Source organism: Pseudovirgaria hyperparasitica (genome assembly GCF_010093815.1).
Source record: "Pseudovirgaria hyperparasitica strain CBS 121739 unplaced genomic scaffold EJ05scaffold_5, whole genome shotgun sequence".
Classification (NCBI taxonomy): Eukaryota; Fungi; Ascomycota; class Dothideomycetes; order Acrospermales; family Acrospermaceae; genus Pseudovirgaria; species Pseudovirgaria hyperparasitica.
In genome coordinates, this window is record NW_022985553.1 from 426,405 (window position 1) to 448,632 (window position 22,228).

A 22,228-nucleotide genomic window follows, 5' to 3' on the forward strand; every position below is an offset into this window, starting at 1 on the left:
TGTCGTCATTTCAGGTTGAGAAAAGGACAACATATTTCCTCTAATGGAGTCACTTCCCATAGAACCTGCTCTCATCAGGCCCCGGGACTACCCATCTGAGTCGATTCGGTACTTTCGCTTATGCTGCAGCGAAGCCATAGAGGCAATATAACCGAGTTAGGCATCTGGGCGCAGGCGTTACGAGCAGAAAAAAGAATTACAATGCGGCAAATGACAAAATCAAATTTTGCTATAGATTCCACAATCGTATCTGAGTTCTTCTTTTCCCGACGACTCGACGATTGCATCGAGTATCAAATCCTACGCTAAATTACTCCCTGGATGAGACGAACGAGTTCATAATTGAGGGGGACTAAAACGACTTTTCTGGTGAATCCAAGCGTAGTTTCATCATACCACGCGTGCCATGTACCTAGATACCGTCCTTACAGTCTCTATAATCTGGCAGAACGTTTCCTGAAATTGCATCAAAGGCTCAAGTCGTATGAGGGCCCTATACAGAGATATTGAATGGCTTCGGCGCGCTTCTTTGAGAAAGCTCTACTTGGGAAGGTTGTCGGTGCGAATGTGTTGCAACATCTGTTCTACGCTACGCGTGTACAGGCTCGATTGAAAACAATAAGTTACAGTGGTCCTTCTAGGTATATTCTTGGATATTTAATGCTAAGATGCTGGTTCTGCGAAGTTTAAACGTGCACAAAATGCTGGAAGTGATTCTGGACAAGATATTCAATCAAATTCGAAGAACGAAGCGGATTGACAACTTTTAATGCATGACTGTGAGCAAACATGTCACGATCGACCCTTGTTCAATTACCCCGACATCTTCATTCGCATCTTTTAGTTTACCCACTAAATACATAAAGATGTGTCCATCCTAAGTCTTACGATTGCAAAAAGGTCATCAGTAATCAGTCATGGCGAGTGAGGCTAGGAGCAACTTGGCAATCAAAAGCCACAATTGACCGCAGTATTCAGTGAGAGAGCTTAGGACTCGGGCACTGAGCATGTATGAGTAAAACAGCATGAGCGCTGTAAGTGATATACTGGAAGGGTTCGCTATTATCTGCCATCCATGCAAGCTTTATAGTTCTCCAGACATATCCTCACCGGTGGTACATTCGTTCGAATGGGATCCTGTGCCAGAGATTACTGGATGAAACCCTATTTCGACGTATATTAGGCGCCGTACCAGAATTCAAGAGTCCAGGGTGGGTATGCTTGCAGAAGTGACGGCTCTTTTACAGTCACGTATCTATCACTTAGTTGCCCAGAAGGCATTCGCCGATGTAAGAGTGAACGAAGCTCATATTGTTTCACAGAAGTAAGTGGATTCAAAAAAACAGGTTCGAAAGCTGCGCGGTATACAAGGAGGTGATCCAATTTAGGGAAATAGGTTTCGATCTTCATTGCTTAAAAATAAACATATCTCATATATATCTGTTACACTTGTTTTACATGGATGTTGTACATCTATAAGAATCGCAGAATCAAAGAAGTTGCAACGAACGATGTCTACGGTGCTTAGGTGGTTTCGCCACACAATTAGTCGCAGAAAACACTTGCGATGGACAGCCCTGCACCGACAACAGCGCCAGGAGTACCAGCCAGGCCAGCCACAGCAGATCCAATTCCCAGGATATCCGCGCAAACACCCTCCACCGGGTCTTTCTCGACGGCAATTCCCATGACGATGGCATACTCGGGCTTGTCAAACATGGCGATGGTGACGCTGGAAGGGATGGTCGCAACAGTCTTGCTGCCGCCCGCCGGGCCTTCGCCTGTGACGGTGTTCTTCTTCGTGGCACCTTTCAGAGCAGCCCGGAATGCATCGACCATGAGGTTCTCGGCCCAGGTCTCGTAGCCATTCGAGTTGAGGTTGATGGTGATTGTGGCCTTGTCGCCATTCTCGAGCACGGTATCAAGCTCGTAATCAGATGGCTTGCACTGTCTGATACCGGTTCCGTAGCAGTTTGCGGCAATTGCGTCCGTCACTTTGTTCAGGTCGATATCTCCAATCTCGAGGTTGTCGGGCTTGAACGCTACCGTGACTGCCATGTTGCCGCAACTGTTGTCTGCAACGCAGTCGGAGCACCAGGCGCCTGGTCGATCTGCACACTCGCCCCGGCGTGCGAGAGTGTTTGGAAGAGCCGCTGCGGTACTGAACGCGGCTAGGGAGCTGACAAGGAAGGCTTGAGTGAACATTTTGTGCTGATTGATGCTTGGTGGTATGGTGTGAAGAGGGATGTGCAATAAGGTAGTAGAGTTGGTTTATAGTTCGTTCGTTTGTTTGGTTTTGGCTTCGAAGTGGATAGTTGTGAGTCTGAATGTTCATCTGATGGCAGTCAACGGGTCACTCTTATATACTTCATCAGGCATCTCCCTTTCCCCAGCTGCTCTTTGGCCTGAGCAAGAGTAAAACTTCCTCATTGCATGAAGAACTCCATCAGCCCGCAACAACCAACATGACGATCAAATTCCTCGTCGATCGCTCGTCATTGAGGTTGGAGGTATGTGATCTAACGGTTAGAATGGGTCCATAAGAAGAATGCTCGCACGAAATTCCTTTAGTGGGCAAGGTCGCACAACCTGGTCTAACAGGATGGCCAACCTTACTCTTGACGTACGCAAGAATCACGAAGAGAGCTTGATGAGCTGAGCGTAGCGAGCTTGGCGGCCTGCTCTGATTCAGGTCGTCATGAGTTTCACGGTTTATCGTCGCGCCTACGAGTCAATATCCAACGGTTGGCGGCTGTGGCTTGGCGGTCCCCTGCATAAATGGACCCCAAATGACGTTCTGCCAAGGTGTGGTTGGTGCGTTAAGGTTGATCGAACGATCTCGGAATCACTTAGCGAGAGGTCTCCTTAACCGATTGCGTATTAGCTCGATGGTCAAGTGCTCCTTTTGCCTGGTATATCCACATTATAATGCATCAATTCTATATTTGGCCTTAAGACAGAATTCTTCTTTCGCTGCACTACTATCGCAACATATGCCACCCTTGATCACGACGAAACCGTATATTCCTTCAGAGTACCTTCGTGGTTCTGGAGTCTCGAATCCTACATTCGACATAATAGATAGTTCCGAAACAGTACCTAGCTCCAGCCCTGTTCCAACTCCACTGTCTTATTATGCCAAGCTTCTGCTACTAGCTCAGACCCATCTCTATAGCATTCATCTCACGATGGCCCTGTCAGTGACGTCAATTCGTTTTCCTCAGGCCAGATTCCTGCAATCGTTGGCTCAGACTGCGTCCTGTATTTTTGCTTGTATAATTAGTCTGAAGGATACCTTTATTAGCATATCCGCGCTGATCAAACATAACTAAAAGCATACTATAGTCTTAGACCTTAGCGGTTCAGCTTACGCTCGTTATAGTGTACATGCTTGACATGGACGTGGCGTTACAGATCTGCAAGGCTTTAGTTTACCTCGCATCTTGGCCTTGCAACAACTTATGATGTTAGCATCAGCAGCGTATTTCAGATTCTTAATCTTCAGTGGACTCCTTCCGCGCTAAGTCAGATGATCTACTGAATCTGGGTAGTCTTACGGCAGTGATAAGCGGACCCACTCTATCTCTTGAATATATGATCGTCGGCTAAGTAAAACATAGTCCAAAGTGCAAACCAAACCCTCCCTTTGTTGTTATTATTATCCAAACTGGGGCTATTATTGAATTCTAACAAAAGTTACATTTTTGGGGGGTCCATGACTCTGAGTGTCTTCTTGATCTTCCGAAGAAGATCAGCCCAATGACCGAGCTGTTATCCAACCTGCCGCATTGACATGGAATTAGCAATGTGTTGTGTTATGATGGTGATCATGGTGTTGTATTTCGTCATCATCATGGTTGTGCTGAAAATAGCCACTCACACAATCAAACACGCAATAATGTAACAGGGAGAGTTGGAGAGTTATGTTTGGCTTCTAGTGAGTTCGAGATATATAATGCGAGTCTTGCTACCCTTAGTTCTGGCTTCATTCAGCTCAACTTCAACACTTTCCCAATCAACTTGAATACCCAGTACTCTATCATTCCCACCCGACAAACAACAATACTACAGACCAATCCCAACTTTACCACAATGCACCACATGAAGTTCCTCTCAGTCGCTGTAGCTGCTCTCATCAGCTCTACCTTCGCTGCGCCAGTAGCCCAGGAAGAAGTCGACCCAGTCGATGCTGCGCCGTTCAAGGGCGGCCAGTGTGGCGTTCACATCAAGCAAGATCGCCTGGAGAACGGAGTGGACTACTATCCCTACTTCAGGATGACCATGAGAGACGGCAGCGGCGAGGATGTCGGCGATGACTGCTCTACATACGTCGCCAACGTCGATGATCCAGACTTGGAGAAATACCCGGGCACTCTTACATGCCAACGAGGAGACTTCCCACACGGCGTTGAGTGTCAAATTGCGAATGACTCTAAGTCTTGTAAGCAGCTGCCTGTATACTCTGTCTTGGGTTTCACTGATCACTCTTAGGGCATTGCACGTACCCAAGTCCTGAGGGACCATATACTTTTGGCTTCGAAGATGGCAAAGGCCAAGGATGTTCAGTTGGAAAGGTGGACGGAACATCGGGCACTCAAGACTTCGACTGTGGTTTCAACTGCTAAATTACTGTGGTGGACTTTGTATGATTATCTGACTCTTAAGACCTGCTTTTATGTACAATATATAAACGACCGGTGTATGAATAGATATATTGTCAATTGCTTATTTTCGAATTCGCAGTCTTTTTAGACATATCATGCCGATACATATGGCTGGCTCCCTCTCGTATCCATGAAGCTGGTTTCGGACTCGTTATAAGTGCATCGTGCAAAGTCCTGTCACAAGCAGTGATAGAGTCTGTTCTGAGCAGTATACCTCTTGCATCGGATGTTTCACGGGCCTACCAGTGTGTTTGTTCACGACCTTATTAGCTAGAAACGAGGACCATGAGTAATGCCACGAGATAATGTCCCTGGTGATTTCTTTATCTCGCAACCTATCCACTGGTCTGCACAAAGAACATAACAGACTACCAAGTTGTTCACCATGTAGAGTTGTGTCGTCAACCCTTTTTCCAGACGACAGCTCTGACATCACCTATTTGAGAGCTCATAATATCCAGGACTCCGGACCAACACTCAACATTCCAGTCTTCGGATGACACCCAATATACTCAAAATCTTGTTGCTCCTGCTGCAACACCAGAACCTCATTGAACAGCCTCAGGGTATAATCGTTGTCCAATTGCTTTACATACTTAAGAAACCCTCCAAATATCTCCCTGTCAACCAGTTAGCCGATTTCGTTGCAGATCTCTTTCTCACTCACATATGCGTCGGATGCTCCCGACTCCACTTCTCCAGACTTTCCATACTGTCAAAATATCCCAGTCCAAATGTCTTATCCGTCCCCGTAGTCAACTTCTCCGGGTCGAGCACAGTCATCAGCCTGTTTTCAAGACATCCAATCTCACCTCCTTCGTCGCGCAGAAACCACATCCCCTTCTCGAGCACAGGATGCATAGTCTCGAGATACAGCTTGCGCTCCTCAGGCCTCGTATCTACCCGAACGATCAGCATATCAGGCAAGATTCACACCCCAGCCTTTCGACTCACCAGACCAATCCTGCCCGGATCGTATCACGCACAGATTTCTCTGGCCCCGGACCCGGACCCGCCTCTCAGCCGTGTCTACATCACCATCCGCCTCTCCCATATGTCCATCCCCCTTTCGCACCTCCCCTTCCAACGCATCCGTCTGTGCCACGGGCATCCGGTCACGCATACTGCCCCAATACACATGCTCGCGCATCTCCCCACTCATGTCCTCGCGCATATGCGCCACGCCCTCAGGCACTACGCGGTCCGAAAACACAGTCTCGACACGGTCAATCGGTGGGGTGAAGACCTCTTTGAACCAGCCGACTGGACCGGGTTGCAGGTCGGCCCACCACGCCTCGAAGCCGCTCGCTGCAGACCATGCAGCGTGCGCGGTGCTGCTGTGCCAGTATGCGATGACGACGTGGGTTTGATAGCCGAGACTGTCGGTGCTAGAGGCGGTATCCCAATGTTCCGGGGCGGAAGTAAGGGTGGAACGGATGAATTTGAGGAGAGGGTGGAGGGAGGAGGCAGGGAGGGATTTTGTTTGGGCGCCGTAAATGGCGATGACGAGATGCTTTGTAGATTGAGGGAAGCGGGCAGTATAAGCTGGAACGGGAGGTGTGTAGGATGGTGGAGTGTTGAGGGGTTGGGAGCGTGTGGTGCGGAGATGGGGTGGGATCGCAGCTTCAAGGGACATTATGTCTAGTGAGGTGTTCAGGGTTGTCGAATTACACTGAGGGTGTATCTATGGTGGTTTTGAAGTAAAAGCCTTGCTTTAGGTATACATCTTTCAGCGAGGATTGAGAAGATATATACGACTCAGATAACCTGCCGATTGCTTCGGAAATGTTCCGCTTGCCAATGCGATAGGCATATTTGTGGAGCTATCGTGAGACTAGACAGCGGGATTGATGGTTTAGCCAACCTTTCGATTTGTGTTGTGACATGGGGTAACGCCTGTAGTCGAGTTGACAGGTCTTGTTGCCGTAGTGTATGTGCTAAAGGTAGTGACCTCGGGTACTGATATGGATGTCCTTACAGCCCTCGGGTACCCGTGATTCGCTCGACCTTAGCTTTCAACGGTGGACATGTAGTACACATTCCCCTGATTCAAGATCCTTCTTGTTGCCAGTCCAGAGTGGTTACTTGTATCGATCTTTTATGGGTTATCAAGAAAATGTGCACTTCCAAACGCACAGGAGACATCACTAGCAAGAAAATAAGTGATTCAGTCTGAGGGCAGTCACACACACTATTGTTTAGCAATGGATTAGTGTACCCGCAACCTGGGTGTTATGCTTAGCTGCTTATACCTCATTAACAAACTTGTTTACAAGCGTCCCAATATAGGGCAGGATCTCAACACCAAACTCGTCGCCATGCTTCAGCGTTATCTTCGGACTCCGCATTGCTCCGACGCCAGCCGGAGTACCGGTAATGACGATAGTCCCAGCTGGAAGCGTGGTCCCCTGAGATAAGAACGAGACAAGCTTGGGGATCGAAAAAATGAGGTCACTGAACAGAGCGTATTAGTTTGAATAATCTTGTGCGGAAAGCACTATTGAGAGAAGCATACTTGATACCACAGTCTTGCACAACTTTACCATTATGTAGTCCCCTCAAATGTAACTTCGCTGGATCGGGAACTAGATCTTTACTGACCACTACAGGGCCAATTGGGCAACTCTCATCAAATCCTTTCGAGTAACTCCATTGTGTTGTAGCAAATTGCGCACTGCGACTAGACACATCATTGGCGGCCGTGTATCCGAGGACGTAATTCATAGCATCTGCCTCCGACACATTTTTACATGATTTGGAGATTATGATTGTGAGTTCAGACTCGTAATCGCCCGTCATGGTGCTCTGAGTTTCGTGTGGGAGGGTCGTGAGCTGGGTTGGGTAAGGATTGGAGAGAGCGGTAGATGGCTTCATGAAGACTGTAGGCACGGTTGGAATGGTCATTCCGGCTTCCTCTGCGTGTTGCTTATACTATATATTTTATAAGTCTCAAAATTCATATCCATGAAATAGGGGTGAATAACCTACGTTGAGACCAATGCAGCGAATCGTGCCAACCTCCTCTTGTGCTAAGGGACTAAGCAATTGCCCAACAACAGCTTCTTCAGTAGTCTCTTGGCCCGGAGAAAGCACTGACGACCCGCTCCAGATTCTTACTTGCACGACCTCATTCTTTGATACAGCTAGCCCTATATCTCGCTCAGCATCGAATGGTTGGCCGATCAAGGTTTTGCTTCGGTCGGATCTTGGGTGGAAGCGAAGGAGCCCTGCACATCATCAGTGACTGGCTCCAAGGTCCGATGTCGAGCCATCGCAAAGCTAGCTGCACAGCAAACATACGTTGCCAGGCCATGACGGGAGTTCTGGAGAAGAATCTTGCAGATGTAAACGCACACGAAAGTTCGTGAACAGTTCTGGTGCGTCTCGATATGAAGCCCGACGAAGATATGAGTGGCAGCAAGTGACTTCTGCAGTTGATCATGGATTTTTCGATATGGAATAGAGATTTCTACGACGCGTAAAGATCTGTTCTCGGATTGTCCGCAGAAGGATGGGGGGTTCAAATGCCGAAGTGCCCCACCCCCACAGCTTCCCACTGCACGGGCCACGTGTACGAACCAGGGACCACGCGGTTCTCCGGGCGGCAATTGTCTACTTAGGTAGTGTGGCCTTCGTAGCGAGTGTATTGTTATATTGTGGTATCACCATTCAATACGGGTTCCATCACTTTATTCTCCACAGATTTCCTTTCTAGACGAAGATGCTACAGAGGCGACTACAAATTCCCGTTGCCCAGACCATTGCACCAACCTGGCTATACGCATCCACATTTTGCCCAGCTACGAAGCACTTTACCGTGCTGTATGTGCTCCACACAGTTGGAGCTGTCCTGCACTTGTGCTATACTCCATCACTTTGTCAAGTACTCGAACAATCGAGAAGGAGGAAATGCTATTCTTCGGACCGTTCGCAGAGCGTCTAAGTTCATGCCTGCTCTATGGCACTTACAAGAGGCAGACCCCAATAACCAAACAGTTCTTCAATAGATAGTTTATCGGGACAGGCTACGTCGACAGCGGGGACTGGAGGCTGTGTCTCTTTCATCAGCTTTTCTGTGTCGGGATCCGCTTCGACCGGCTTACTCTTTCCCTTCTTTCCCTTTTTCTTCTTTGCTTTAGTCGTAGGTTTAACCTCATCCACCGCTTCAGATGCCAAGGCCACTTCCGGGGCAACGTCACAATCTGTAGGAACTTCGCACGTTGTAGGAACTTCGCACTCTTGAGCTGATTCATACATCTTCTTTCCCTTGTTCGTCTTCTTCTTGGTCGTGGTTATACGACCCCACGCCCACGTATCACCCCAGCCGTCTCCTTCCTCGCAAGCTTTAGGTTCAACCTCATCCACCGCTTTAGGTGCCAAGGCCACCTCCGGGGCACCGTCATACTCTGTAGGAACTTCGCACTCTAGAGCTGGCTCATACATCTTCTTTCCCTTGTTCGTCTTCTTCTTGGTCGTGGTTGTACGACCCCACGCCCACGTATCACCCCAGCCGTCTCCTTCCTCGCAAGCTTTAGGTTCAACCTCATCCACCGCTTCAGGTGCCAAAGCCACCTCTAGAGCAACGTCACGATCTGTAGGAACTTCGCACTCTAGAGCTGGCTCAGACTTGCGTAGCCATACAGAGTCGTCTGCAGGCCTGGCCGTGCTTGAATGGGACCCTGGTATTGACTCAGGTTCTGGTGCTGGCTCAGGCTCGGGAATTAGCTGAACCTCCTCAAGGACCAGCTCAGGATCGGAGGTAGGCCCAATATCAGAAATCGCCTCATGAATTGAACCAGGCTCAGGCTCAGAACTGAGTACTGACCTGTTAACTGGCTCGTCGACAGTCCCCCAGCACTCTTCAACCCGTGGTTGCCGAGCAGAATCTTCCTCCATGGGGAGATCAGTCTCTCTCACAGGGCTACTCGAAGCACGCTTGAAGTCAATAAGCAGCTCTACTATGAGTCCGAAAATCGCCTTTGTGAACTCAAGGTCAGTCAGGGAATCCATAAACTCATGTTGCGCAAATAATTGTACGTCCGCCTGGAGTGCTTTGCTAAGATTGCTTCTCAAATGCTCTAGGAACCACGCTTTGGAGGAGGCTAGCTTCATGAAGGTTAAGTTGCCAACCTGGATCATCAAATTTATGGGTATAGTTGTACCGTAGTATTCTGCCTGCTTCTTGCTTGTGTATGCCAAATCAGCAAGCTCGTACGCAGTAGCTGCACACAATGCCTTGATACTTCGGTCATACTCGATCAAATTCTCTGTTTCCGTAGATATGCCCACTTGTCGAAGAGTTTGATATTGCCTAGTGAAGAGAAAGTGGACCAATGTGTGAGCAACGCCGTCATCGACGTCTGAAAGGCGCATGGACGATACGTGTCCATTGCTTGCGAGCTCGGCGAATTTGGGAAATTGTTGGAGCAAATTTTGCGGGATATTAAAACGCTGTGCATCATCTCCAAGAGTTAGGGTACAGGAGGCTCCTTCATATGGTCTGTCCTATGGAATTAGCGTGGTTGCGACGTGCCCAAACAGAGGTCACTCACGAGACCAGAGGCCGGTTGTCTTCGACGGCAGGCCAATTTGCGCTCTTCGTCTTACTCTTTTTCCCCATTGTAGTGTTGGTTTCCCTGGATCGGCATAAATTCCTGGAACCTGGCGATGGCGAAAGATCGAGTGCATATCCAATGTTGCCTTGAGCAATATCACTTATATACACCAGGGCCTCCAATATAAGGAAGACAACACATAGTGCAGGCGCATGCATCAGGCAGAAGCTGATCTGTACCTAACCCTGCGCTTGCATAAGCGCCCTCGTTCCAGCGAAACGGTTCTAGGCGTCGTGCCGTTCAGCTACGCACTTCATAAGGCGGGCGAGCCAATCTTGTTCGACTTCGGTGTCCGCCATTACCTTGCTGACTTGCATCATCACGAACATGATGCAGTATATCAGTGAGATGATAGGGCATATACATTAATGCTTCTGCCTTTTGGCAGTGAGCGGGGAAGCTGAGGGGCACCAATAAATCTTCTTGGAGATAACCTAGGCGATCGAACGAATAGATGGACTGATTAGTTTAGGTTGAAATTCTCAATGAAACCTAGACGCTAGAGCATTGAAGGCAATATTCGATCGATACAGATAGCCTGCATAACGCCATTCTTCACTTTGGCGGTGAATATTCACCAGATTGCTGATACCACTGGCTGCTCCCATACACCATTACTTCCGTCGCACGATACGCGTGCAAGGTTCCCCGCTCGATGTGTTTGCTCAAAGAAAATGCGGTCACCTCGAAACTTTCTTTGGTGAATCCCTCTAAGTAAAGAACTCCCATCTAAAACGAGGATTAATCGTTTCATCCTGAATTCAGAGTAGAACATTCTCACACACTGCTTCGGTTTGTAGGGCGTGTATCAGTTCTATGCAAGTAAAGCCTCCACTCACGAACACCAGCATACCAGAATGACGCATACGATGCAAACGTTTCTTGGTGGATTCTGCGTAAAACAATAGGCCAGACCATTTTCTCCCTCACTGAGTGGGCATGATGTCAAGCTTAGTAGTGCTCGGGTCAAGTTCAGCAGCCGATTAAGATCATGTACGCAATCTCTGCGTCACAATAGATCATGGAGTTACCACACGGGCCATTGTCCGAGAACATTGGGCTGTTGGCACAGTTTGGCAAAGTTCTCGCGAGACCGACGACTAATGTACCGCAAACAATTCTGCTGGAACAAGACTCCCGTGGCTATGTGAGGGCACTCTCCTTCAGACAAGAGCTCCGAACAGCTGAAGCCTTTGCGTTATTACTATCTACGACACACGACTACAAAAAGGTAGGGGCTGTGTGTATCGAAGAGGATAGTCTGGAAAACAGGTTTATTGTGAGATCAGCCGTCAATCTAGGAGAACAGAAGCAGAGAAAACAGACCTTCGATCGACTATTGCAAGCGGGGAGAAAGTCTGCAGAATTAGGTGATTTTGAGACCAATTGCTCTATGTTACATATCTGACCGGACTAGGAGACAGCAGCGGTATACTGGTGCTTGATGCAGCTGTCGAGACAAATCACAAACGGATTCTTGGTAGATTACGGTCTAAGCACGGTCCTAAATCGCCCGTTCGTAGTCTTATTTCACGACTGGACGAAGAACTGAAGGTAGCGAGACCACTTGGAGACACTACCACGATGACAAAGTTACGACAATCTGTCCAACGATTATCTAGTAACTTCAGATCATTCGAAGCTCTACCAAGAGTGATAGCTCATGGGATAGATGGCCGAGTAGCCATAAGAAAGATTCTGTTGATTATACATGCCGACTTCGACTTTGGGGCCTTTCATGATCTTCAATCCAGACATAGGCCCCGTCACCCCGATCTCGAGAAAAAGCTCCGTAAGTTGTCCCAGTACGTGTCAACTTCACAACATATCGCACGTATCATACGCCGCCACAGCAACTGGAAATTTGCAGAGGTTCTGAACGGGCCATACGCCAATAAGATCGGCGGGGCTCAGCCTGAGGGTACGGGCCTTCTCACTCGAAGCTTGTCATCCAAGAAGACGAAGGAAAGGGAGCAATTCGAAGTGGCCCTAGGCACAAGCCTCAACAAGAAATGTGCGGCTGTGCAAGCCATTGTCTATGAAGGCTGCAACTTAGAGTGCAAAGTCCACGCTGAAGTCCAGATCATCTATCACTACCTGCAGAACCCGCAAGTTACTGTGTTACCTCGAGTCATCGCCTCCAACAAGAAGGCATGTTATCTATGCGACCTCTTCAGCAAAACTCATGGCGTATACTACATTCCCAAGACTCACGGGCGACTGTATCCGAAATGGCGTCTGCCAGAAACTGACGAACTCATACTCACAAAGCAGACAAAGAAGATTTCACGTGGTATAGTGTCGAACTTCAGTAAAGCTGTTGAGGAGGTCATCAAGCAAAAATGTCAACTACGAATGGCACGAATCCCACAACCAAGCGAAAGTAGTGCGTTTCGTTCTGGGTCCAATACCGCTTCTGTTATTTCAGGCGCGGTAGCGGCAGCGTTCCCAAGCAATACATCTATCACAGTAGCGAATCTAAATTCGGCCACAAAAGTCACCGAGACAGTTCTGAGCTCTAGGTCAGAATTCGACCGAGCGGATACTGTTCAAATAGACACGGGGTTTCTACAAAATAACGAACCATCAATTCGTGACAAAACACTACCTTCATCCAGGGCCTCCTCCGCCGTGCCTAGCGAGACTACACCACAATCTGTGACGATCAATGTGATCAAACAGGAGAGTACCGGTGACGCAGAAGGCTCTAGTCAGTATTGTGATGCGCAGCCTGCTACGTCACTGCCCAGTCTCCATAACAGCAAATATTCAGATTCTCTAGATGCGACAGGACATCCCTTGTCACCACGGTCTTCTTGTAGAAGTGAAAGTCCAGGAAACAAATTACTGGAATCACATACTTTTCATCTAGCACAAGGTCAAGCACAGGAGATCACCATTGTTTCCGGTCAAACGGTACGAGTCCATACTCCAAAAATTCGGATCGAGATCCTGAACTCAAGCTCAAAAGCAACGGGTACAGCAGAATTAGAAAAGTGTCTGAACATCGAGTGGCTTTCACAGCGGCAAAGCACAGCCTGCCCTCATGAAAGTTTTCGTAGAATTGATGTAATGATGGAGGGCTTGGATGCTGGAGAGATTGAGTGTGATCAGCTTATGCAGGATGGCGTAATTCTCTTCAAAGGAACGTGCTCTGTTATGATGAAAGTCATATAGACGTCGTTGATATGCTTGTTATTATCAATTCATCTCCGTATGAATACTAAATCACATTGCAGAGACAACATTTATTGTTGCGACCGGCGTGACATATTCACAAAAGAGCTATTCGGAGTTTTGGAGTTTTGTGCGCAGATCGGAGAGTTAAAAACAGACTGTGGGAATTATTCGTGGTCTCGACCGCAGAAAATACTAAGCCTTCTTTCCGAAGAGCCAAGCTCGGAAGATCTGTATTACCCACCAACCACTCTCTACGACGGTACTGTTCCTATACTCCCGACCTCGATCCTCAACATCGGCCATGGCGCATACAGCACTACCTAAAGGGCCAGGGTATCTGCGCCTGATATAAACGCCAGCCATGTTCAAGCCATTAGTGATACCGCCTGAGATTCTTAGCGAAGATCACCATCTGTATGTTGATCTGAACACTTACCACTCGACCAGATATTCCCATCAACTTCCCAACGCTTGTCTGTCCACTGCACCTTCGGAAAGTCCTTCTTCAGCTTTGGAAGCAGAGCACGTGGCCCAGAGGCAGTTTTCCCGTCATAAATACCGCTCGACGCGGCAACAAATGCACCTGTACAGATGACAAGGATGTCCGTCCTATGAGCGTCGAAGTGGCCTCGTAAAAAGTCCAGCACGTCCTTGTCATGGGTTGCATTTGGATCGGGCCCTGGCACCATTAGAACATCGAGGGTACCAGGGGCACAGTCTGATGAGTCCAGGGTGTGTGTCATCTTGATTCTGCAATCGGCTGTGCACGATATGAATGGATGGTGCTTTGCCGACGCAATATATAGACATTCCACGTCGAGACCGAGGTCCAATAGTGGTTTTGGAAGGTCGCAGGCCTGGAGATAGTCGCGACCCAGCATGCCAAATAGGTCAATTGGAGACATATCGAGGGTCTGGACAGGCCCCGAAAAAAGTACTCCGACGCGGAGCTTGCGATTTGACATTATGAATAGATAGTTAGATGAGTATTCGTATGATACTGAGGGCGATGAAGGAATGTTTGACACCCGCGGTAGCTGGCCTTTATATGACTTTAGATGGCCGAATCGTTTCGTCCATCTTTAAGTCAGCTCGGTACCAAAACACGACTATGTGCAGCACCCGCGTTACCTTCCTATTAATTTATATGGGTTGAGACTGGTATGGACTTTTTGTACTGCTGAAATACACGGCACGGGTCACAAAGTAATGCCGTTCCGTCCCGTGTCAAGGCCCGTCTCGCAGCATCGGCCATTACTCAGGTAGGACCCTGAGTATATATCAAGACATTGTTCATCTGATCTTCTTCTCCTTTGAAAGAATGTTCGTGTCGTAAACTTGCACACCAAACAATTTTGCAACGGCCCAACTATGTCCGCTAACAAAGAGTGGCCCGCCTCTCCAAAACGGTAGAATGTCATGCACGCCTTGCCTTCGCTTAACCACATCTTTCTCCCAGTCACCGCGTTGAAACTGCTCAACATCTTCACGAAAGACCTTGTGCGTGCTGGCATTTGCGGCCATGACCCAAAAGCCGATGATATGGCCCCTGTCGATCAGCGACGCAGCTAGATTTTCGATGCTACTCCGTGATTTGGCATCATGTTCCTGGAGGGCATACAACCTCAAGAGATCCGTACATGAATATTCGGCCTGATAGAGCTGCACATGCTCCAGCTGTGTGCGATGTTTCGGCGTAGGTATCGATGCGATGGAAATAGGTGATGTCCACGGAAATGGGGAGTACATGATACGTAGGGCCAAGCTCAAGAGACAAGAGATAGGAAAGTTTAGGCCGAGGGCAAGAGAGCCTCTGAGGCCTGAGCCTAAAGTTATGACGTATGGATTTGAGGGTGTAGCGAAATGTACCATATGGCGCTGAAAAGCTGACATGTTGATGCCTTTGGCTACCATGACGCTTGCCAGTTCAAATCTGTTCGTCGGTCGAATGATTGAATGATTGCTACGAGTGAAAAGGAATATATGATTATGACTATTGTCAAAATTCGACGGTGTTGTTCATCGTGACGTCTATGGACGGTTCGTCAACTTAGAATGAACTAAGCAATATGCGGTTAGGTAACTTTTTTCCTAAAATTGCGAGTCGAGCTCCCTCCTTCTCCTACAGATGATCGTCAATGCATCTTCAACACCGAACATAGTCTATCACAATATGTCGCTTACGACACGCATAAAGGAGAAGACCCAGAATGTCCAGTGGTAAGGTCACGGATATAGAGCCGGCGGGGCGGAATATGTTGCACCAACCGTTCTGCCGAGACATGACCTTCTGCTCTGGTAATTATGTGATCGGAAACAGGGTAAAATTAGATTGGTCTGTTTCAGTCATGAGATCAGAAGACTAGCATATTTCTTCCCTTGGGTTACCCCAGGATCCCCAGCTTTTTCACATCCGGTGGGGCTGAAGATCTTCAACGACGAACGTGGCGCGAACAGTACTAAGTCGTTAGCCTTGGAAATGTCATTAAGCTACTGTCCTGTCCTCCCTTATTCCACTTCACGTACCTTGGCATGTAACGTCAAGAAGCATGGATCGGCGCTTCTCATCGAATGACACAGCCCTCAAGACCTGCTATATGTTACCGATCTTTAGGGTGACAATATAAGGTAGACCACTACGTGCTCTTCTAAGCTGTTATCACACCCCTCTCACTATGTATCTCAGTCGAGTACTTCTTTCTTCTGCTCTCACATTTGCTGTGATCACACAGGCTCGTCCAGCAACGAATAACATTGCTCAAAGACTTGAATCAGCTCTGGCAAGTCTTTTCATTCCAAACATCGACAATGTAGCAGGAAACCTACATCTCCCAAAGACTCTTGATGGATTCAACGTCTCTTGGATAAGCAATAATCTATCTGTAATCTCACAAGACGGCCTCGTAACGAGGCCAACCGAGGACTCGCAAATCATTCTCCGCGCGCGAGTTGACCATGAAGGGGCTCATCGGGAGCGCGAGTATGTTGCTTCAGTCAAGAGAGCCGTGCAACTTGATTGTTTTACGGGCTATGCATTTGCATACTTCACCGGAAACTCCAAAGAAGGAGAGAACATCTTTTTCGCTGCGACCAACGGCAACAACGCCTTAGACTGGCGTGAGCTGAACAACGGCCAACCAGCGCTGACATCTTCGATGGGCACGAAAGGTTTGCGTGACCCCTTCATAATTCGGTCTGCCGAAGGAGATAAATTCTTCTTGCTCGCTACTGATTTGTCTATCGGTTCCGGAACATCTTGGTCCGATTCTGTCAAATTCGGTAGCCGATATCTCGAGGTATGGGAATCTAACGACTTGAAAACTTGGTCTGCACAACGCCATGTCTTGGTAAGCCCACCGGAGGCTGGTAACACCTGGGCTCCAGAAGCATTCTATGACAGCTCGATCGGGGAGTATGTCGTATACTGGGCCTCCTCTCTATACGCCGACGATGATCCAGACCGGATCGGAGCCACATATCATCGCATGCTCTACTCAACAACGCGCGACTTTGTAAAGTTTTCGGAAACATCAGTTTGGCAAGATGCAGGAAAGTCGCGCATCGATTCTACAGTAATCGAAGTCGGTGACGTGTACTATCGCTTCACTAAGGATGAGGGCGCGGCTGAGACGGGATGCACCGACATTATCCAGGAGAGATCGGATTCACTCCGGTCGGATCTATCGCAATGGACGCAAATCGCCTCGTGCATCGGCAAGAATGCTGGAACCAGCGCTGTTGAGGGGCCCACTTCTTTCAGATCAAATCCGGGTGATGTGAATGGAGACAAGTTCTATCTTTTTGTTGATGAATATGGAGACAGGGGATATATTCCTCTTGAGACTGCAGACGTCGCAAATCCACAGTGGAAAGTGTCATCATCGTACAAGTTGCCGTCAAGCCCACGACATGGAACGGTTATTGGAATAACTGCAGCAGAGCTTGAGTCTTTGACAAGCACCACCTAGCGATCTCCACGAACGGCAATAGAAGAACCGTGATCGATGAAGTGACGATCGGTCTAAAGAAAAGTTTGATGACTAACATTGTTTCCTGCTTGAATACCAAGTAGTGAAGATGATGATCTGTAGACTTTTCTAGCTTCAATAGTCGTCATCGTAATCATCATCGTCCAACTGGGTCAACTTGTATTCCGTGAAGACCAATTTCGTTGTTCTCATATCCGACCAAGCAGCTCCAGCTAGCAGGAAGCACAAGAGAAATAAGAGTATCGGCAGTACAAGGCAGGCAGTCTCCAGAGCACATTGTTTCTTCAATGATGGGAGATTATATGTGGCTAGGAATGATGTTTGATCTTTTGTCTCACACGCCCAAGTCCCCAGATCGAAAGTGTCAAGTTCATAGGCGAACATGATTTCGTGGGCCGTGACGACGTTCGATATATTTTGAGGATCGTGGACAAGCCTTCCCACTTCGTAGGTGTCCTGGTAAAAGTGTGCGCTCTTGCTATGTCGAACAAAGGTGTAGATTATGGCTGTCAACGCGCAGATGGCAACTATGCCGAGTAGGGTGATGATGATAATTTGTTCACATCTTACAAGCTAAGTTTGAGACCGTCAGTCACGAACTTGGAATTACCTGAAGGCACACACCTTTACGGGTTTGCGCCTTCGAAAAGTGAAGATTTCTGCGGTTGACGTGCACACAGCCATGACCAGGCTGAGACCTGCGACAGCGAAAAGCACCTTGTGGGTTGACAGTCCAATGTTATTGGGGTAGTCTGCTGGTAAGACTACCCAGTCCAGTGGATTTGACCTTGAGGGAGCCCCATCTACTCCTCCCGATCTGCCGTCATAGATCGCAAGAGATTGTGATTTGAACGCAATTATGAGGATGGCGCAAACGATGATCAAGAATGAGATAGCAGTGATAAGGAATCTGCGATGAATTATGCGTTGATAGACACCTTTGAACGCCATGGCTTTCAGGATTGCTTCAAAGAAAAACGGGATTTGTTTTATCAAGGATGAATGCTTAGGTTAAAGATGTCGGCCACAGTAATCTTAATATATGCCTGGGGCGGCGCGGACTATAGGGCATCTGATTTGTTTCTACGCGGAATAATATGGCACAGCAAGTGGAGCGACCTGCTAATCATAGCCAACATATAACCTTATTATTATTATCATGCAAGTTTTCGGCGCGTACGGACGGCGCGCTAAATTTATTTTGATCTGAAACGAACGGGATTCATATGTAGCACACTGAGCATAGCCACTCGAAGCTAAGCCCCTTTGGGATAAGAGCAGTTTCTCTTTTGACGAGTACAAAAAAGTCACAAGCAATCATCCGACGCTATATTCGGACGTCATTACGAGCTTTCTTTGTCTTGCACCTGGATACGACACCCAAACAGCATGGAGCAGCTGCTCAATAGCTCATCAAAGGTATAACGTGCTGTTTCTACCGTTGCTATCCATATCATATATAAACGAATATTCAAGTTGGTAGAATTCATAGGCTTCTTAGTTGGGAGTAGAAGTTGCACACTGACAGGGTTCTATGTAGACCTAATGGTGGATGCGATGGATGCTCTACCTGAAGTACGCGAGGCCAGTTGTGTAGAGCTGCTCAGTGGTCTGATAGAAGCTTTCGCTAGTGCCAACAGTCCAACATGTCTCCGATGTATTTCATCCATGCTATCAGAAGAGAAGCCTATTTTACCTTTACGACAACTACAAGCTCGTGGTCTTGGCACTACGGTAGCGGGGGCTCTGATATCTGGACACAGTCTAGAGATCTTGGAATTGTGTCTATCTCGAGTTTTGCCAATGGAGCTAGCTGTTGCCTGTTTATGTAGCCACGTATAATGCACGGAGTGAGAACTTGACAGTAGAGCCTCCGAAACACATGTCGATTATCATGAAGTTTCTCAAATTAGAAACCATTATCCGTAGTATCTAGTTGATGAGAAGATTCTGGTGTCGGACGACTACCTTTACGAAGGTTTATAAGTCAAGGAAGTTCAATGTGTAGAAACTTATCGACTTATGTATTGAAGTTCTTTTCCCATTTTCCAGTATACAACAAACAACTTTATACTGTGTCTCTTGGTCCTTCCATCATCTGCTATGATACATAAATGCCGCGATTCCAGTATCCATGGATCCCTCTACCGCTGAAATTCAATCCCCAGACACACTCATTAGTGTTCGGTAACTCGTTATAGCTACGGGGACCCAGATGTGAATCACCACAACGCTTTTTGGGCATCTGGGCTCTCATACTGGCCGTATACCATGTACACATAGATGGATATACTTCCAAGATGAGCAACATTACGATATGTTCCAATCTCAAATGGTAAAGAGTGAAAGTTTCTGGTTATTAGTACAAAGCTTTATAGCGAGCGAGAATCGTAATCCCATACCATGCCACCCTCAAATCCATCGAACACAAGCAACAAAAGAGACTCGATTGGTCTCAATTCAATGTATATTGTCCTTCACATTTCGCAACCCAACTTCATCCTTTGTATCTAGAGACCCATTCCAACGGCGAACCCATTCCTCCTCTAGGCCGGTCCGAGTTCTAGAACGATGTGGACCCTCCCGCCAGTTTTCTCATGATCCTCGGACATCAGATGGATGAGCTTGATGTTTTTATTACCTAGCTCAGTGCGATAGTCCTTTAGCATAAAATAAACTCGTGAGATATGGGTTTGGGCCGTCATAAGCTCTACGACTTTAAGCTCATTGGCGGTCCTAGGGTTGATCGGGTTCAGCGTCAATGTCTTTTTCACGTCGGCCCTCATTACTTCAAACGCTTCTTCGATTGCGTAGTAGGTGTTCAGCTGGACGCCCTTTGAGGTTGTAGAATCGGTTCCTTTACCCTCTAGGATGTTATCTCGAACGATCTTATTAAGATCCTCTGTTCTAGTTCCTTTGCTTTTGCATGCTTCTCGCCAATTGCTCATTGTCATGGATGACCATCTCAACTTCTTGCTTTGATCGTTCTCAATGTTATAGCTTTGCTTTATCACGAGAGCTCTTTGCTCAGGAGCAGCACATGTGTCTAGGATAGAGTCCCCTGTTGTAGGATCTTTGACCTCGTTCCTGACCCATGTTTGACCTTGGCCAGAGATCTTGAAATCGTCCAAATAGGAGTTTTTGCTGCCTTCCACTGGCCATGACTTTGGACCTGCGACTGCCGGCACTTCGTTATAGCCATAACTCTTAGGAGTTCCAAGAACGCTTAGGTCAATCAGCTAAGAGTGTTATAGTCGCGGACGAAGCCTACCCAGTATCACCACCCTCTTTGAATTGCTGTCTTACCTCTACACCTTTCAGCCTTTGGTCCTCCAAGTCTTTATTTGAGAAGGTTGGGGAGTTGTTTTCGACAATATCTTGCATTCTATCCCCAGGAGTCTCTCCTGGCCTCGAGCCAGGAAGAGGATCATTTTTCCCTGGCTTTTCGATTCTGCCAGGTCTGAATCCTCGCTCTTGAACATCTGACCATTGTTTACATGGATACTCGTGACTCAGTGAGGTCACTATCTTGGCGTCAATCCAGATATCTGTGGCAGTATTCGGGCAAGAGATAGAAACATACCATCACAGCTCGGCAGTGTCTCACATACCCTCAAGTCAGTCTTTGAACATACTGCATGAGAGCTAGAAAATGGAGAGCAAGCTAAGATCCCATACAGGATGATATTGACTTGGCTGAGACGCATTTTGGAGACTTCCGGTGTAAGGGGCTATAAAACTAGACTGATTAAATGTCGAAGTTTCAGAGCTCAAATCTGAGTATCAGTAGTCCTCTATATCAAGGGGCTATGAACATAAATTTATATATATGTTGAGTTTGTTGACAGGCAGTCCAGTCTGGGTCTATGCATTTCTTGATGCCAGTTCAGTGGCGCGGCTTTGTTGGTCCCGTCGAACATTTGTCCACTCAATGGCTCCGTGAGACCGTAGCTGTTGCTAAACTCTTCGTCGATCATGGAAAAAATCCTTACATGACTGACATGTGGATCTCGTTACAAGGAATACCGCTAGATAGAGTGCATGATTGTATCTACAATATGTGGTCGATTATTTATAGGAAAAGTTACGCTACGTGCCAGCATAATGAGACTTGGGATTAGCCTGAAACGACGCTATGAGCATAGAAGGATAAGAAAAGATTTTTGATGGTCTTGCATCCGTCATTCTGTGTTTGCCTGATGTTGTCAATCCATGCGGCACAGTGAAACGTTCTCGGCTAGATCATGCTCGATCTATTGTATGCGATGGATACCCTGTTCGCGCACGCCTCACAGCCTCAAATCCGCAAGTACCCAGATTGCATGCTATATACTGGCGGCGGATTGCAACATATTTTTAGTTGGGGGCAGGTTTGATAGTGAAATGCCTGAGCGAATAGTTGCATTGTTCAAACAAGTATATCGTACCTTACTCGGCCGAGGGTTTGGGCTGATTGGGCGATAGAATAGAACGCTTAATTAGTTGGGGTACAATATTGATCATACGAGAAGGAGGCAAAGCTGCATACTACGCTGCAAGCTATGTTATTCTGTTGGTTGGCTTTTGCTGCCTCCAACATCACAACCCACGCTAAAGGACCAGTGGAACACCGACGACAAAATGAATTTGGCGATTACGCGATTCTGTCTGCGTCACGCTGAATGTTACCAAGATAGTATGAAGTGAAGTGATGTGTCTCGTGCGCAGCAATTAAGTATATATAAGTTCGTCTGGCGCACATGTAGTTAGTTCCTGATCTTTGGAATAAGGTATTTTCGTA

The 22,228-nt window shown here is 47.5% G+C and overlaps 12 protein-coding genes across 12 annotated transcripts; 4 read left to right on the top strand and 8 right to left on the bottom strand.

The window, feature by feature from the left end:
- Window positions 1–1,545: 1,545 nt before the first annotated feature.
- EJ05DRAFT_484509 (uncharacterized protein) lies at window positions 1,546–2,205 on the bottom strand (the record flags this gene model as incomplete). Its single annotated transcript, XM_033745351.1, has 1 exon — window positions 1,546–2,205. One exon carries the CDS (start codon window positions 2,203–2,205, stop codon window positions 1,546–1,548), a length of 660 nt encoding a protein of 219 aa, XP_033602015.1.
- A 1,887-nt stretch (window positions 2,206–4,092) lies between these two features.
- EJ05DRAFT_498778 (uncharacterized protein) lies at window positions 4,093–4,625 on the top strand (the record flags this gene model as incomplete). Its single annotated transcript, XM_033746736.1, has 2 exons — window positions 4,093–4,441; window positions 4,492–4,625. The coding sequence occupies 2 exons, from the start codon at window positions 4,093–4,095 to the stop codon at window positions 4,623–4,625; spliced, it is 483 nt and encodes a 160-aa protein (XP_033602016.1).
- A 234-nt stretch (window positions 4,626–4,859) lies between these two features.
- Window positions 4,860–6,466, bottom strand: EJ05DRAFT_302431 (uncharacterized protein). The gene is made up of 3 exons (XM_033740611.1): window positions 5,619–6,466; window positions 5,332–5,563; window positions 4,860–5,284 (listed from the first exon to the last, which is right to left on the bottom strand). Exons 1-3 carry the CDS (start codon window positions 6,298–6,300, stop codon window positions 5,113–5,115), a joined length of 1,086 nt encoding a protein of 361 aa, XP_033602017.1. The 5' UTR covers window positions 6,301–6,466; the 3' UTR covers window positions 4,860–5,112.
- A 444-nt stretch (window positions 6,467–6,910) lies between these two features.
- On the bottom strand, window positions 6,911–7,977 carry EJ05DRAFT_492317 (homoprotocatechuate catabolism bifunctional isomerase/decarboxylase; the record flags this gene model as incomplete). Its single annotated transcript, XM_033746027.1, has 4 exons — window positions 6,911–7,118; window positions 7,180–7,595; window positions 7,653–7,891; window positions 7,965–7,977. 4 exons carry the CDS (start codon window positions 7,975–7,977, stop codon window positions 6,911–6,913), a joined length of 876 nt encoding a protein of 291 aa, XP_033602018.1.
- Window positions 7,978–8,312: 335 nt separating this feature from the next.
- EJ05DRAFT_474663 (uncharacterized protein) lies at window positions 8,313–10,411 on the bottom strand. Its single transcript, XM_033743645.1, has 2 exons — window positions 10,217–10,411; window positions 8,313–10,164 (listed from the first exon to the last, which is right to left on the bottom strand). Exons 1-2 carry the CDS (start codon window positions 10,282–10,284, stop codon window positions 8,610–8,612), a joined length of 1,623 nt encoding a protein of 540 aa, XP_033602019.1. The 5' UTR covers window positions 10,285–10,411; the 3' UTR covers window positions 8,313–8,609.
- A 766-nt stretch (window positions 10,412–11,177) lies between these two features.
- Window positions 11,178–13,655, top strand: EJ05DRAFT_302521 (uncharacterized protein). Its single transcript, XM_033740615.1, has 2 exons — window positions 11,178–11,649; window positions 11,697–13,655. The coding sequence occupies exons 1-2, from the start codon at window positions 11,301–11,303 to the stop codon at window positions 13,454–13,456; spliced, it is 2,109 nt and encodes a 702-aa protein (XP_033602020.1). The 5' UTR covers window positions 11,178–11,300; the 3' UTR covers window positions 13,457–13,655.
- On the bottom strand, window positions 13,554–14,588 carry EJ05DRAFT_302507 (PfpI endopeptidase-like protein). The gene is made up of 2 exons (XM_033740614.1): window positions 13,896–14,588; window positions 13,554–13,845 (listed from the first exon to the last, which is right to left on the bottom strand). The coding sequence occupies exons 1-2, from the start codon at window positions 14,422–14,424 to the stop codon at window positions 13,652–13,654; spliced, it is 723 nt and encodes a 240-aa protein (XP_033602021.1). The 5' UTR covers window positions 14,425–14,588; the 3' UTR covers window positions 13,554–13,651.
- Window positions 14,589–14,752: 164 nt separating this feature from the next.
- Window positions 14,753–15,352, bottom strand: EJ05DRAFT_436759 (uncharacterized protein; the record flags this gene model as incomplete). Its single annotated transcript, XM_033741763.1, has 1 exon — window positions 14,753–15,352. The coding sequence occupies one exon, from the start codon at window positions 15,350–15,352 to the stop codon at window positions 14,753–14,755; it is 600 nt and encodes a 199-aa protein (XP_033602022.1).
- A 389-nt stretch (window positions 15,353–15,741) lies between these two features.
- On the top strand, window positions 15,742–17,578 carry EJ05DRAFT_531178 (Arabinanase/levansucrase/invertase; the record flags this gene model as incomplete). Its single annotated transcript, XM_033749007.1, has 2 exons — window positions 15,742–15,757; window positions 16,235–17,578. The coding sequence occupies 2 exons, from the start codon at window positions 15,742–15,744 to the stop codon at window positions 17,425–17,427; spliced, it is 1,209 nt and encodes a 402-aa protein (XP_033602023.1). The 3' UTR covers window positions 17,428–17,578.
- Window positions 17,495–18,534, bottom strand: EJ05DRAFT_302498 (uncharacterized protein). The gene is made up of 2 exons (XM_033740613.1): window positions 18,073–18,534; window positions 17,495–18,021 (listed from the first exon to the last, which is right to left on the bottom strand). The coding sequence occupies exons 1-2, from the start codon at window positions 18,397–18,399 to the stop codon at window positions 17,563–17,565; spliced, it is 786 nt and encodes a 261-aa protein (XP_033602024.1). The 5' UTR covers window positions 18,400–18,534; the 3' UTR covers window positions 17,495–17,562.
- A 274-nt stretch (window positions 18,535–18,808) lies between these two features.
- EJ05DRAFT_302613 (uncharacterized protein) lies at window positions 18,809–19,508 on the top strand. The gene is made up of 2 exons (XM_033740616.1): window positions 18,809–18,867; window positions 18,989–19,508. The coding sequence occupies exon 2, from the start codon at window positions 18,994–18,996 to the stop codon at window positions 19,288–19,290; it is 297 nt and encodes a 98-aa protein (XP_033602025.1). The 5' UTR covers window positions 18,809–18,867; window positions 18,989–18,993; the 3' UTR covers window positions 19,291–19,508.
- A 486-nt stretch (window positions 19,509–19,994) lies between these two features.
- EJ05DRAFT_526242 (uncharacterized protein) lies at window positions 19,995–21,155 on the bottom strand (the record flags this gene model as incomplete). Its single annotated transcript, XM_033748860.1, has 4 exons — window positions 19,995–20,687; window positions 20,755–20,996; window positions 21,032–21,093; window positions 21,127–21,155. The coding sequence occupies 4 exons, from the start codon at window positions 21,153–21,155 to the stop codon at window positions 19,995–19,997; spliced, it is 1,026 nt and encodes a 341-aa protein (XP_033602026.1).
- Window positions 21,156–22,228: the final 1,073 nt, after the last annotated feature.

What these genes read in the sequence shown, in the direction of transcription:
- EJ05DRAFT_302431 (XM_033740611.1), bottom strand. Translation starts at nt 6,300, where the DNA reads ATGTCCCTTGAAGCTGCGATCCCACCCCATCTCCGCACCACACGCTCC. An exon ending in ATCCGGGCAGGATTGGTCTG is followed by an intron (nt 5,564 to 5,618) that starts GTGAGTCGAAAG and finishes TCGTTCGGGTAG; the next exon opens with ATACGAGGCCTGAGGAGCGC. An exon ending in CGGGAGCATCCGACGCATAT is followed by an intron (nt 5,285 to 5,331) that starts GTGAGTGAGAAA and finishes ACTGGTTGACAG; the next exon opens with GGAGATATTTGGAGGGTTTC.
- EJ05DRAFT_474663 (XM_033743645.1), bottom strand. Translation starts at nt 10,284, where the DNA reads ATGGGGAAAAAGAGTAAGACGAAGAGCGCAAATTGGCCTGCCGTCGAA. An exon ending in GACAACCGGCCTCTGGTCTC is followed by an intron (nt 10,165 to 10,216) that starts GTGAGTGACCTC and finishes TCCATAGGACAG; the next exon opens with ACCATATGAAGGAGCCTCCT.
- EJ05DRAFT_302521 (XM_033740615.1), top strand. Translation starts at nt 11,301, where the DNA reads ATGGAGTTACCACACGGGCCATTGTCCGAGAACATTGGGCTGTTGGCA. An exon ending in GAGAAAGTCTGCAGAATTAG is followed by an intron (nt 11,650 to 11,696) that starts GTGATTTTGAGA and finishes TGACCGGACTAG; the next exon opens with GAGACAGCAGCGGTATACTG.
- EJ05DRAFT_302507 (XM_033740614.1), bottom strand. Translation starts at nt 14,424, where the DNA reads ATGTCAAATCGCAAGCTCCGCGTCGGAGTACTTTTTTCGGGGCCTGTC. An exon ending in TGGGAATATCTGGTCGAGTG is followed by an intron (nt 13,846 to 13,895) that starts GTAAGTGTTCAG and finishes TAAGAATCTCAG; the next exon opens with GCGGTATCACTAATGGCTTG.
- EJ05DRAFT_302498 (XM_033740613.1), bottom strand. Translation starts at nt 18,399, where the DNA reads ATGGCGTTCAAAGGTGTCTATCAACGCATAATTCATCGCAGATTCCTT. An exon ending in GAAGGCGCAAACCCGTAAAG is followed by an intron (nt 18,022 to 18,072) that starts GTGTGTGCCTTC and finishes TCTCAAACTTAG; the next exon opens with CTTGTAAGATGTGAACAAAT.
- EJ05DRAFT_302613 (XM_033740616.1), top strand. Translation starts at nt 18,994, where the DNA reads ATGGTGGATGCGATGGATGCTCTACCTGAAGTACGCGAGGCCAGTTGT.